General features: G+C 39.3%; 1 protein-coding gene across 2 annotated transcripts; it reads left to right on the top strand.

Annotated features, from left to right (window-relative positions):
* The first annotated feature begins 2,595 nt into the window (after nucleotides 1-2,595).
* On the top strand, nucleotides 2,596-14,490 carry CLUL1 (clusterin like 1). 2 transcript variants are annotated; one of them, XM_068397069.1, is made up of 7 exons: nucleotides 2,596-2,698; nucleotides 3,998-4,146; nucleotides 6,740-6,907; nucleotides 8,826-9,270; nucleotides 11,306-11,443; nucleotides 12,980-13,194; nucleotides 14,323-14,490. In XM_068397069.1, the coding sequence occupies exons 1-7, from the start codon at nucleotides 2,596-2,598 to the stop codon at nucleotides 14,488-14,490; spliced, it is 1,386 nt and encodes a 461-aa protein (XP_068253170.1). The 2 variants fall into 2 exon arrangements, with proteins under 2 accessions (XP_068253170.1, XP_068253169.1); XM_068397068.1 differs by having other exon boundaries at nucleotides 8,826-9,276.
* The last annotated feature ends 327 nt before the right edge of the window (nucleotides 14,491-14,817 follow it).

The raw sequence follows: 14,817 nt of genomic DNA, 5'->3' as shown, positions 1-14,817 counted from the left end.
TCTCCACCCTGGGGCAGGAGTGCTGCTCACGCCTCCCTGCAGGGCTGAGGCCGCCTGCTTGCTTGCAAATTCCTATGAACTATGGGTGATGTGTTGAAAATGCCCTTTTTGCTCTAGATTGAGTAAAGCTTTCTCTACATTGAGTCCAGTCCAGAAAGGCCAGCAGTAACTTTTGCTAGTAAATAAGTATTAGCAAAGATAAATGCTAAAAATGAGGGGGCAAAGCCTTGTAGTGAAAGATTAAAGTCTTTGTTAGGATTCATTACACATGTAGACTAATAACACGCATTTCACAAGTGTCTATAATAGATTGTCTTCCTTTGGGCAAATGTATTTTCCATTTACTCTCTATCCTGAGCCAAGCATGAGGCCCAGAGAGAGAGACTGACCCTTTTACTTCAGCCCAAGCCTCAAGGGTGCTTAACAAACTGTCTGGCCAGGGGATTGCGAAGCCTGCAGGGGTGCCTGCTTGGTATTGCCACAAAAGAGAATTTGAAAGGTTTTGTGTAGTGATGAGTCTTGGTCAAGGAGTTAGCAGCACTCCAGTCAGCCAGCAATTCATATATATTAAAACAAAATATATATTCCCATCCCATGCATCATTTTCAGAAAATAAGAGTGGAGCTATCTCAATTTTTAATGCAAATTGAGGACTTGCAGTTCCCATTAGAGCCAACAGGTTCTTCACTCTTTCTGATAACATGTTTAAAAATAAAATCCTCAAATCTCTTGCCTAAGCAGCATTAATCACGCTAGATCTTAACCATCAATCATCAATTGGCTTTTATGAACTATGAGGTAAACAAAAAAGAATGGACTGTTTTAAAACTGCTGTTACAGACTATGAGCTACAGACATCTACTTTCCCCATCTCTTCTTTGACTTCAAGGGGGAATTACTGCTGAACATCACAAGGTGGGGTATGATTTGCTAAAAATACTTGTCCATATTTTATATCAAGCATCTGTTAGTATTTAAATTATCTCATTTCAAAGTATCCAAAACTTCATGCAGGTCAGATCCCAGCCATATTTTGCACACACGGATTAACTGAAGAAAATCATTAAGAGAGAAAATTCCCAAAACATTAGCAAGTATAATAATGTACACAATGCCAAAATTTGCTTATCTCATTTCAGACTCTACTCATATGCCAGTCTGTATCTGGATTCCTGAATTTTTTTTGATTTCTGTATCTTCAGAAGGTATACAAAGAAGGCCATTATGCAATCCAGTGTTTTTTATAGCAAACTAAAACTATGCTGAAGAGATTAAATTAAGCTATTTTTAGCCAAACTAATTGTAACAGTTTCACTAAGAACATAAGCTGCAGATGTCTCCTCAGGTAAAAAGCAAGACGATGGAAAAGCTAGTAAGACGAAAGGCTACTGACTACAGAAGAGTAGCAGTTCCAAATCACATTAAATTTTGCAATTCTGCCCAACGCTCCCCCTAGTGGTTTTGCCCACAGAGATGAGCAGGAAGTCCCATACACGCACAGTCCTCCAGCCTCATGACAAAATGTCCCATTAATAGGATTAAGTACCTTCTCGTCAGATAAGTAGAACATGGCAAAATCCCTGACACTCCCATCAATCAGATCAGAACACAGCCCGACCCCTTCCTGACGTGGGGAGCAATTTTGCAGAGGAGGTGTTTCGGTATTAATGGTAAATATGTTGGGTTTCTTTTTTTTACTTTTCTTTGGTAATGGGTTTGTATTTCTTTGCAAAGTTAATTTTTATTTTGCTATAAATGTAAAGGTACAATATGCAAGTAACTATAGAAGTAAATCCAGGCTATAAAAAAATCCAGGCTCTTAATTTACATACACACTTGCAGCTGATGATAATTGCACCTCCAAGAAGGCTATACTGGCTAACAAGGCGGCACTTAAATACTGTGTTCAGTTAATCAGATGAGAACTATAAAGTGTATTTGCATGGTTTCTAAAAAATAGACCTTTCTCCTCTAACTGCTCTTGGGAGGGAAATAAAAACAAATGGCATTTCTTTCCCTTATTTTGTAGGAATTTCTTTCAATTGCTGATGCATTTGTTTACAAAACTGATCTAATTGCCAATTGTGGCACACCTATTACTGCGCCTGCTGTATTATTATCCTGAAGGACAATGAAAGCAGTTGCATGTTTGGAGACAAGGAAGGGAACAACATTCTAGAAATTTCCTTTTCTAAATTTGGCAATAATGTTTAGCATGGATGTATTTATAATATTAACTAAGAACATAGTGTGAGATCAGTAATTAGTGTGTTTCACAAGGTAGAAAAGGGACAGACTGAGCTGCATAAGCTTTTGGTTTTATATATATATGTCCTGATTCTGTTGCACCACTGTGCAAACTCAGTGGAATTCATCTAGTTAGTTTGAATAGATAATTACAAATGAGGTCAAGCTTCTTACTCATGTGTTTTCACTAAAAGAGTAGCATTTAGGTGCATGTTATAGATCTCAGAAACCAAGTCAAAATTAATGGGAACTTGCTATAATACTTAGTAAACATTACACCTAGGCAATTGAGCATTATGAAGATGCTTACATGTAACTGTACCGACCTGCTTCTTTAACAGAGAGAATATGAAGCCCTCTTGGTTATTTATAATATATGTGCTATGGCTGAATGGTCATCAGTGTGTACCGACAAGGCAGGAAGAAATGAATCTCCAGGGAAACCTGAAGCGTATGTATGCTTTTCTTACCATGGGCATGCTGGAAGCCCGTGGGCCCAGGTCTCCAGTCTCCTGGTGCATTTTGACTTCCACACTCACTGGCATCAAGAGGATTTGCTTTCATGTGTGGAGCTTAGAAACCATCATAGAGCTGGCTACATGCATCCACACGCACACAATGGGGAGATAAGAACAACCGAGATGAGAAAGTAAAGGGATTAACAGATATGCATCCCCTTACAAAAAAGTATTTACAGCATTTTAATAGGTTATTTGGTCCCTCATAGATCATTAGAATATAAACTGAATGCAAAACTCAATTCAACAGATTCTGAATTATTTTATTGGTTTAAATAATCTTTGAAAATGTTTATTCTACAATTATATACTTCACTGGAAAGGATGGTTATTACAAATAATTGAAATGAAATGACTTAATTTGGAAAAAAGCAGCTATTCTACACATACTCACTTTTAAGCATGGCTTTATTTTGTGGCTAGAAATCCCAAGAGGATCAGCCATGAAATATTCCTTTGCTTCAGTCTACGTTAATATTTCTGTAACAAACAAAAAGATAGGGAAGGGGGAAAAATGACTGACGTGCTTTTGGCAGTCTCAGGGTCACGAGTTCTTTACTTGTTTCGTATAACTCCGGTGATATTCAAGGTATTTCTGCAAAGGGAACAAATACAGATAAAGGATGATAGGCAATCATGCAGAGATTCAAGGTACAGCATGTGGGCCAACCCGGGCTTTCACCAAAACTCTATGATCTTTGCTTCACAGGAAATCTAGAGATTGTGTTTTTACGAAAGCAGGTGGAAGGCACCTGTAATCTACATTTTCAAAATGTAAAGGGAAGCTGTCACAGGCTGCTTGCAGATCAAAGATAAATATATAGGTTATGTCATTAAAAAACTGATGAGTAATCCTTGGAGATATCCAAAACCCAGGATGAGGTCCTGAGCAACCTGTTCTCATTGACCTTGCTTTCAGCAGGGGGCTTGGACTCGATGATCTCCAGAGATGCCTTCCAGCCCCAACTGTTCTGGGATTCAGTGATCAGCAGTGGGGCAGCAGAGTATATAGTTTGAGTTACACACAGCTGACCACTGGGAAGGGCTCTGGGCCAGATTCTTATCTGATGGAAATCGTCTTGGCTCTGTGTTACTCAGCTGTCACTAGCTCAAGATTTGGCTCTGCAACTGTGGGGAAACATAGAGCTGTTTCATTCTCCGTCATCTGTGCATGACAATTTGTGATAGTGTTAAAATCTGATTAAGTCACTGTATAATTTGGCTTTTTTTAGTATTATCTGAAGTTGGAGAGAAGTATGTAGATGAAGAGGTAAAGAAAGCTTTGATTGGTATTAAGCAGATGAAAATTATGATGGAAAGAAATGAAGATAAGCACGTAGATCTGATGAAAACCTTGAAGAAGAGCAGTGAAGAAAAACAGGTAACTGAAGAGCATCTGGGGGTTTTGTTTGTATTTTTGTGAAGTTATGGCTATTTTAAATCAAAGATGAGGCAGGTTGTACATGGATTTAGCCCACCTCCTGGAAGTAGTACAGAATGCCATTGTGCTTAGGCAAATAAGCAACTCAGAAGGGATCCCTTGGTGTCTCCCCTTTTCTGTGAAGAACGTAAATCACATTGTATGCACACTCTGAGCAGCCTACATCTCTTTATGTGGTCATAGGATTGATAGGAAATCTGCTTCTGCCCCTTTCTCTCACTTGTGGAAGAAAACTCTCATGGCACCTCTATAGAGGTTCTCACTGCCTGTCTCCTGGAAGCAGGAGGTGGACCAATAGACATCCTTTACTAGCCTGTCAGGAACCTGGATATTCACATTTCAGAAGAAGTTAAAACATTAGTTCATATTTGCCAATTTCTTAAGAAAGATCTTGCCTGCTGGCAGGACCCTGGCAGACTGAGGCTTCAACCCTGAGGGAAGCATTCAGACTGTGCTGGAATAAAGCACTTAATAAGAACACCACCTGCCTTACTGGTGCTTTTTCCAGATTGCACGGTTCTTTTGAAAGCTAGAGGTGAAGAGTTTCCATCTTTCCTCAGAAATACAGCTTTCTAACTGAGTGGCATACTGTTAATTTTTCCCTGTGGCTGAATGTCTAAGCTATTTCTAAAATGAAATGGAAAGAGCAAACGCTAGACAAAATAGAGCTGAGTTATCACTAGTTAGCAAGTTACCTTCTCTCAGCCCATCCCGGTTGCAAGGTAAAACATGTTGTCTCACACAACCTTCCTTGAGATTTGAGATCTCTCATTTTATTCTGCAGTTGGGAGGTAACCAGCAGGAGCCTAGGCATAGTCAAGCTGATGGTGGCCACCATTTGGAGATACAGAAGTTCTGCAGTAAAAGGAGACATTAAATGCCGTATCTGGACTCAAATATTACTTTGGAAAGAGAATCTGAGTTTTATTCTCCAGAAGAACATCCAGAAGCCAGAGCTGCTGCAACAGCTATGTGTTGAATAAAGTATTGCACTTACTGCTTATTTCTAGAAATCCCCTTCTTCACTGAATTCACACCAAGGCAACTGCAAGCGACTGTATAAAGGTGTTTTGTGCGGAAGATCATGCCCTGCATGTCTTTATACACCTCAGGCCACAAGATGTTTCTCAGCTTGCTTTGCAAACGTCAGACCTTCAGAAAAATATCAAAGCCACAAATGATAATGTGCTCTAGAGAAAGTACTGGGCATCAAGGGAATTTCAAATGTCCTAGTGCAATGCCTAGGCTCACAGCCACATGCTCAGATGATCCTGAGAAACAGAGATTACTATATACTTTAAAAAATACGAAGATCCTAACTATTGCTTTCAATGAAGTTGAAGGAAAAGTCCCTCTTGGCCCAACATCTGGTAGTTGGTTTAAACTATTTGTATTAGCAAGCCAAAAAGTACCTGATAGCTTTCTAACATCTCTAGGAACACCAGTACACTCCCGTGATCTGTGCTGTTGGTAGCTCTTACTGGATGATTTCATTTACACAGAACTTACATCCACAGTGAGAGTTCACAAAACACTGAATAAATGTATTAGAAAGATCAGAAAATAATTAAACATAGACTATGAAGACCACAGTTACTGTCTCACCAAGCACATTCTGACATAAATTTTCTTTTCCATGAGTCTCTTCCCTATTGAAAATGCTGCCAGAAAGGAAAAAGACTGACCAATGAAAAGGTTTCTGTCATACTTAGGAACAACTTGGAACATTGTTTGGAAACCTAAACTATTAAAATATCTTGTATTTGCAGAAAGAAATTGATGATGTGCAGTCTACTTCAATGGGAAGAACTCTTCTGTCTTTCCTTGGCCAAGTCTATTCTAAAATGCTGCTTCTGATCTGATCAGCTTTGTGCTCTACTCGATGAAGAATGATCCAGTAAATAGAAGCAGCATTGTAAAATGCATCATTTCCCTTCAGTACGGAAGGAGTGCCTCACACTTCCACAAGAGCAGGAAGAAAACCCCTCACTACAGTCTTTTGATTAGTATAATCCCAAACAGAGGAAACGTTATACTTTTACATATTTCTGCATTAGAGAAAGAATTTATGTATGGCAAGGACCTAGCCTCATGAAATACCAGTCTCTTAAAGAACAGAGAAAAGCAACAAAAAAGGGCTATTTGTGGAACAGAGGAATACTGCAGATATGATATGGAGAAAAAAATGGTTCAAGTGGAGCACATGACCTTGTGAGAGGTTGAATGCTTCTTGCACAGAAAGATGTGTGTTTTTTTCATAATCTCAAAGATCCAGGTAGACTGTAGAGATCTGTTTGGTTTTGTAGGCTGTGCCCTCTGAGAGAACGACATCAGAAAAACTCTACAGGGAAAAGTTTTTCAATTTTCAGTTCTCTCCATATGTGACTGCAGCTGAGAAGACAACCTACCCTAACTGTTAGGGATTAGCAAAAAAGGAACCATAAATAGCCAAAATGAGTGATCAAGACTGGGATAAGCATTTAGAATATTAATCTGAAAATTGTTCTCAACTGAATCTTTTTTTTTTACTTAGCAAGCCTTGCGACTTATGGATGAAGTAAGGGAAAGATTAGAAGAAGAAGAAAGACAATGTCAAATATCCTTGAAAAATTTATGGGATGAATGTGAATCTTGTTTAGAAAGTACCTGCATGAGATATTATACAACATGCAAATATGATTTGTCAACACTTCGAAGCAAGGTAGGAAGAAATTTTGTATCTGGGAAATACTCTTGAATTCACCGAACAGTTTTAGAGAGAGCACGTCTTATTTTCTCAATACCCAGATCTGCCAGTTAGATTACTAAAATTAATTTGAGTTGGAGGGTCTGGAGATGCGAAGTTATATGTCAGAGATTACATGCAATTATATTCATTGAACATTGAGCCAAAATGAGTTCAGTTGCAGCCAGGTGTGACTCCATGGACACCGATTATTACCCTGACTCCAACAGAGCCACTCCAGATACAGAGTGTTGTCTCTCACAGTAGGACTTGCATTAAGATGCTCAATAGCTGTTTGTGAAAAATACTGCATAGATTCTTTATGGTCGATCTGAAAATCAGCAGAGTTAAAATTGTAGATATACTTAGCAAAATTCCATGGAAAAAAATTACCTACTTACACAACATCATTCTTTCCTATATTTATTTTATTTTACTTTACCATTTAAGTAACAAAATAGCTTTAAAATGCTTAACAGTTTTTTAATAAAGGAAACTGTCAGCAAAGGAGATTCCCCTAATTCTACCAGAAAGAAACATGCTTTCCTGGCTGGCACATTATTATTACAAGATTTAACAAAATTATAATCACATTTTTTATTTGGGTATATGCTTTAAGTGCAGCTTAACAACTGAAACTGTGCAATTACTGCTACTGAAATTTTAGCCAGATTACCTAGCTTTCACATCCCCAGGCACTGAAAAATACGACAACTTAAAAATTAAATGTGGTGTGTTTCAGAAGCAACAAGCTTTAGAGCAAAGGTGTTTTAACATTTGTGCATATTCTTAAAATTATTCAGGTAAAAATGTGGAAGATACTAAATTTAAGACGATTGGTGATACTTTTGGCTTTTTAGATGCCTCTCATGGATACCTCAAATGTACCTCTTGGACTTGCAAGAGTCTGTGCATGTCAGGTTGAAATTATTGCAGTAAAAGTTATATACTGCAATGTCACTGGTTTTGACCCTCTTGGTAACTCCCTCAGTGAGCTATATAGTTTATTTGAAGCATTCAAAGTAAGAAATGTGTTGTGACGTAAATAATTTTAAAAAAAAAGATGACAAAGATGACAGCTGTGGCTGATGACACACAGGCAGCAGGGGCAATACTGGCTCAGGCTGTTCCTGCAGACCTGTTTCACAATTCACCTTCCCTCTGAGCTGCACTAGCAGTCAGACCAAGCAGCTGATCTGATTTAAAAAAAAAAAAAGGGTATAGGTATAGGTATAATATATACGTGTTCGGCAGGGTGTTCCTTAACTCTTACCAGTTTTCTAATGCCATGAAATGCAACTCCACAAAACATTTTATCTGCTCAGGCGAAGGTAGTGTGTTAAATCACAGACCAGGGAACCAGTGGCTGAGACCCAGGGACTGGGAACTCCACAAAGCAGAGTCAACACTCAGCCTCTTCCATCATCAAACCGCGGACCCAGGGCCACTTTTAATGGGTTTCAGTTTGTACAAGCATGTGAGGACTTGGCCATTGGTGGGAGACGGTAGGGTGTTTACAGATTGCAGCAAGAACAATCGCCTTCTGTTCCCTACACTGCACATAAGTACCACAGAAATGTTTCCAAGATAAAGTCCAAATCGTTTGTTGGAAGAAACCCAAACGCCGATATTAACTTTGAGCCTCCACTGAATTAAAGGCCAACTGGCAACCGTTTTACTCCAGATCTGATTTGGAGCTAATGATTTAAACGGTATGTACTTTCACTCTTTAGAGTCTAGTGTCTTAAATTACTTTGGAGTTTATGCTGTGATTGCAGTTATTAAGAGGGCATTGTTTCTATGGGTATTTGAAAGAAAAATTAGAGCCACTTCCCCGAGAGACGAAAGACTGATAACTTGTCATGCAGCTGATCTATCTCCTTCTTATATACAGGTTGAAGATTTTTTGAGGAAAATACCTGCACTCATTTTTACTTTTCATGAGGATCGAGGAAAAGACATCCAGTTTAATGAAAAGCCTGAGAAAGAGGATACCCAGCTAGTAAAAATGGAAGATTTATTTAGCCAACTATTATCAGACATGGGCTCAATATTTGACAGAAGTTTCATTTTTTTCAAACAGATTCAAAGAGAATTTGACCAGTCTTTTCAGATGTATTTCATGTCTGATCTGGACTTGAATGAGTCCCCCAGCATGCCAGCTTTACCTGAGGACACCACCAGAAACGACGGCTCACAGAAAGGCTGGGATATACCTGGCTTCTTACAGATAGTTTTTGATTTCAGTAAGACAGTGTTTGAAGGTGTCAGTGAGGTGATTACTGAAGTATTTGCTGAATACAGAGATAATAGAAGAGATGTGCCAGAACAAGCCAAAGGCAAGTGTTAGAAAATGAAAATCAGCTGCACTGTCAATGACATCAAACCCTTTGGGATTGCTAAACCATGGTTAATGATTCAGTTTGAGGTATGTTAGTGGGAGTTATGGTATGGAAGCTCTGGAGGCTTTCTTGGTTAAACAGGTGTGGGTCAAGGATAATTTTATCAGTTAAATTAAAAGGTACAAATCACCTGAAAATCTCAAAGAAATGTCACAGGGGGACTTGCAGGGTCCTACACAGCCTGATTTTCATGGCAATTCTCAAAGCATTTGCAGGACTTCCTCAGGAGCGCTTGAACTCATGATGGATGCAGGTTTTCATAAGGCTGACTGACAGGTCTGATCTCAGAATTTGTCAGGATATGATATGTATCACATCATATTGACATGCCATCAATTCTAAAAAATCAGAGTAATTCTATGACATGTCAAGGCATAGCCCTGCCCTTGTCAAAAGGCACTAAGCTCAGGCAGACAGCTGCAAGCCCTGTTCTAGGCTTCCACAGCAATGCAATGTGCCAATCAAACACAGACCAGCCATCAGGTTTTCCAGGGACCAGGAAAATTCTGGGCATAACGTTGGTTTCAGGTGATAACTCTCAATAGAGGAAACAACCCTTGGTCAACTTTTAGAATACAAATAGGCCTTATCCTTCATATCTTACTAATGCAAATAGAAAAACAAGTGTAGAGTCCTGCATCTGGGCAAGAACAACCCCATGTACCAGTACAAGTTGGGGGCAGAGCTGTGGGAGACCAGCATAGGGGAAAGGGACTTGGGGGTCCTAGTGGACAACAGGATGACCATGAGCCAGCAGTGTGCCCTTGTGGCCAAGAAGGCCAATGGCATCCTGGGGTGTATTAGAAGGGGTGTGGTCAGCAGGTCGAGAGAGGTTCTCCTCCCCCTCCTACTCTGCCCTGCTGAGGCCGCATCTGGAGTATTGTGTCCAGTTCTGGGCCCCTCAGTTCAAGAAGGACAGGGAACTGCTAGAGAGAGTCCAGCGCAGAGCCACGAAGGTGATTAAGGGAGTGGAACATCTCCCTTATGAGGAGAGGCTGAGGGAGCTGGGTCTCTTTAGCTTGGAGAAGAGGAGACTGAGGGGTGACCTCATTAATGTTTTTAAATATGTAAAGGGCAAGTGTCATGAGGATGGAGCCAGGCTCTTCTCAGTGACATCCCTTGACAGGACAAGGGGCAATGGGTGCAAGCTGGAACACAGGAGGTTCCACTTAAATTTGAGGAAAAACTTCTTTACGGTGAGGGTGACTGAACACTGGAACCGGCTGCCCAGAGAGGTTGTGGAGTCTCCTTCTCTGGAGACATTCAAAACCAGCCTGGACGCGTTCCTGTGTGATATGGTCTAGGCAATCCTGCCCCGGCAGGGGGATTGGACTAGACGATCTTTCGAGGTCCCTTCCAATCCCTAACATTCTGTGATTCTGTGATTCTGTGATTCAAATACATGCTGGTGCCCATCTGTAAGGAGATCACAGTAAGGACATGTCGTAACTCTGAGTGGTAGGTGACATAACCTCTATATGGTCATCAGAAAATATCAAGTTAAGTGATTCTACAACAGTATTTTTTAATTTTTCCTGTATCATGACCCATGTTACCTCAGAAATAAGCTTTGGTACTGTGCTCTCATCTAGATTTGCGTGATTATGAAACATCTTGACTTCTAAGGGTAAAAAAGATCTTATCAGAACTCACATGTTTTAGAAATAATGTGTAATAATATTAGCAATTGTTTGTCTACTAGTGGGGAACACACTACTATGCTTTTATAAGGGAATATACTATAGTGGCATGAATTCCTTGAAAGAAAACATGATTTGTATCTTCTCCTGACTTCTACTTTTTAACATTTTATTCCTTTTTTTCTTTGGAGGGGAGGAGGGAAGGATTTATGCCTGATATTTTGGATTAAGGGCAAGAAATTATATTCTAGCACACAGGGTAGGTAACAAACATGTATTTGTCAGGACCCTAGGCTTAATGGCAGTCTAAAAATACTGTGACTTCATTCTAGATCCTGACAGAAGTGGCATGTTCTCAAAAATTGTGTCAGGGCGCCGGAGGCCTCTGTGCAGGGAGCTTCGGGAGAACTCCTCTGGATGCCCACAGTTTCATGAGAGATGTCAGAAATGTCAAGACAATCTTTTGCATGGTAAATAGCTATTTTCCAATTTTTTTTCTGTAATGCGTTGATCCCTGCTTTGCAGATTTTGAGGCTGTCATTTTCTACTGTGCGGTTTCCGGTTTTTTTGGAATTAACATTCAGTCACTGAGTTTTTACTGTAACTACGGATACAAACACTATTCCTCACTTCAGATGATTTCAATTACCTTTCCCCACTGTCTCCACAGAGTGTCAGTATAACTCAGTTGTTAACATACTGCTGGAGGCCCAAAGAGAAGTTCTAATACTCCGTAACAAAATACCTATATGTTTTGTTAGAGTTGCCATCCTGCAGAGAAGCAAGAGGTCAGGCAGTAATCAATCGTGCCTGGGTGCAGAAGCGCCGGGCAGAAAGTGAGGAGAAGCTCAAACTCCTGACACTCACTTCTCCTGCAGACAACCAGACATAACGTCAGGTAGCATTCAGGTCCTCACAAGGAAAGCAAGCACTGAGGAGCCTGCGATTACTCTTTGTCCAGCCATGTCAGCAAATAGGGCTGACATGAAGGACAAAATGGGGACTGCTTGTCTGTACGTGAGGAGATGACAAAGCTCTGGCATGCACTCTCCATGGGCACCAGGAAAAAATTCAGACTGCATCACCTAGGACTGCTCTCAGGACTGCCGCTGCAGCGTAACACATCTGTTACAGCAGAATAATCCAGAATTATTTAGGTCTTAAAAGCCGCAGAGTACACTTAAACCCAAATGTCTTCAGAATATATCCAGTGCTGCAATATTAATGATCTAATGACACATTTTGAAAAGAATATTGGACCACTTCCATCTCACTAAAAGTATCTTTTTCTCTACAACTGTGTATTACAGATACCAGTTTGTATCCGTGGTTACTGTACTATCAGCCTGAATGTGTCCTTTGACAGACCTATTTGACAGAGAGTAAATTGAATTTTTCCATAGTAATTTTTGTATAGGTTTAATTTAATGTTCTTGTTTACAATCTGTATTTTAGTAAAGAAAAAACCAGCAATCTTCAGTTCTGAATTCATGGCAGATGATACTACTCAGATACTAATGTCTAGCTATTGCTAGATAAATATTAGGCCTTAACACTCAACAGGAATACTAACACACATTACAGGCTTTCTTGTAATAACCTATATACTTGGAAGGATTGATAATGGACTATGAGCAATTAAAACAAAAAGTAATGTATAAGATGGTTATAAAGTTGCTATATGTAAAATCTACAAGTTCTTATTCAGCATATCAGAAAATCTATTGCCATGAAATATGATATAAACCTTAAAGTACTTGGTAAGTCGTTGTAATACAGCAAATGGGATAATTAATCCATTTAGTCATCATGAGCCTAAACTAAATCTATCAAAATAGGTCAGCAAGAATTACTCTCTTTTTTTTTTTTAGCATTATTTAAACACCAACCCAAAACATGTCCCCTTGCTAGACTATTTTACAGTTTTCTATACTTCACATAGCAAAGACGAAGTACAAGACATACTACTTTTCTATAAGCTTCATGCTGGCTGTCTTTTCTAACAGATTGCCCAAATGTTCCCGAATTGCACATCAAGTTTGATGAAGCCTTTAAACTGGTTAATCTCTCGGGGGAGCAGTATGAGCAGATTCTCCAGGTAGTTCAGCGTCATACAGAGGACACTTCCTACTTGTTGAACAAAATGAAAGAAAGATTTGGGTGGGTGTCTGAGTTATCCGATATGACCATCGGACCAGAAAGCATTTTCAATATAGTTAAGGTAAGGGTTATCCTCCGAAGGGAACTATTGCACAGTGCTGTCTTTGACCTATGCTTTGCTCATACTTAGGCTCTTGGGGATTGTGGATGTTTATACATGTGTAATGATTGGTTTTTACAACACAGAGAGTACTCATCTTGAATTTATATATGCTTGATAATCCCTCAATGAGCCGAAACTCCAGAGATTAGAAACTATTTTCCTCTAAATCCTTTTAGTCTGATGGATGGCTGACAGGGTAACCTGAATCACCACCTGATAACAGTAAATTGACACTGGCAGCTTTGAATGGCCTCAGATTACCTTCCCAGGTAAATTTCATTGTACCAGTCACTAACACATCCTTATTGGATCACTGAATATCTAGCTATATGTCTATGTCTGTACCTATATATCCCAAAGCTCAAAGAAGGCAAATGTTATGCAGGTTATTACAGCGGAGCTGCATATCTTTAACAGCATCTGTCAATATTCCAATAAAGACATCGTGATTAACTGTATCTTGCACACCAGAATATATCCAAGGTAAATTCAAACCATTTTCCTGGGCGAGGGACAAATCCTATTCTCCCTTCCAACTCAGAAATCCAATGTACTACTATTACTACAAAACTTTATACGAAATGATTGTGCAATCCACCAAAAATTGTAAAATCAGGACCAAGGGGACAAGCAATATTTAAGCACTCTTTTCCAACCGAGTCTGAGCTATCTGCTCTAGCAAAATAAAGCTACAGTCTGTCTGGCTTAGAAAAACACATAGGAATGAATAACTTCAATCACACAACCTTTGTCTTGAAATTAGTGGGACGACTCACACACAAGTTTTCATTAGGAGATCAGAAACTCTTCATAGATGTAGTTCTTGGTATAAATATTAACATGCAGTTCTTTAATATGGTCTTGCAGTGCCACATCAGCTCCTCACACCGCCTACAATAAGCTTTGGCATAAAATCAGACACCCACTGTCTTTTCAGAAGAAAATAATTTAAAGAAATTAGGCAAGTCTAAAATATTCCTCTATTTAATTTTCACCTATTAAAGCCAGTAGGCACAACAGGTATAAACAAAACTGAAAGTACGCAGTAGTTTGTAGTGTCTGAAGTACTGATTTGTTCTCTTCTAGGTGGTACCCGGGGACCCCTCTGGTAAAAATGAAACTGTGGTAGATGTGAATATTCTGACTTCACCTACTTTCACCATCAAAGTTCCTCCAAATATAGACCCAAAGAGTGCTGAATTCATTGAATACGTAGCTGGGAAAGCACTGCAACTATATAAGCAAAATTTTTAAGTGGTAAGTTCATTCTTTCTCCTTTCATAGAGAAATGTACGCAATTCTTTATAAGAGGTGTTTACATTGCAATAAACTTTAGTTGGAACAGGATTCAGTTATGGTATATTCAAGACTGTCTCCTCAGAAATGATGCATTGATTGAAAGACAAACACAAGTGTTATGGAAAACAAAAACAAATGCTCAATGTTCTAGCCTGCAAAACACAAACATGATGATATTAAAAGACTTGACTTATTTAACTGTGAAACCCTCAATCTTTAAGTAACATCTGGGATGAGGTAATATGATGATAAATGTTCCTTCAGAAAATAATTGCCTTGCAA

The sequence above is a fragment of the Nyctibius grandis genome, chromosome 3 (genome assembly GCF_013368605.1).
Source record: "Nyctibius grandis isolate bNycGra1 chromosome 3, bNycGra1.pri, whole genome shotgun sequence".
NCBI lineage: Eukaryota > Metazoa > Chordata > Aves > Nyctibiiformes > Nyctibiidae > Nyctibius > Nyctibius grandis.
This window is presented reverse-complemented; position numbering and strand designations above follow the sequence as displayed.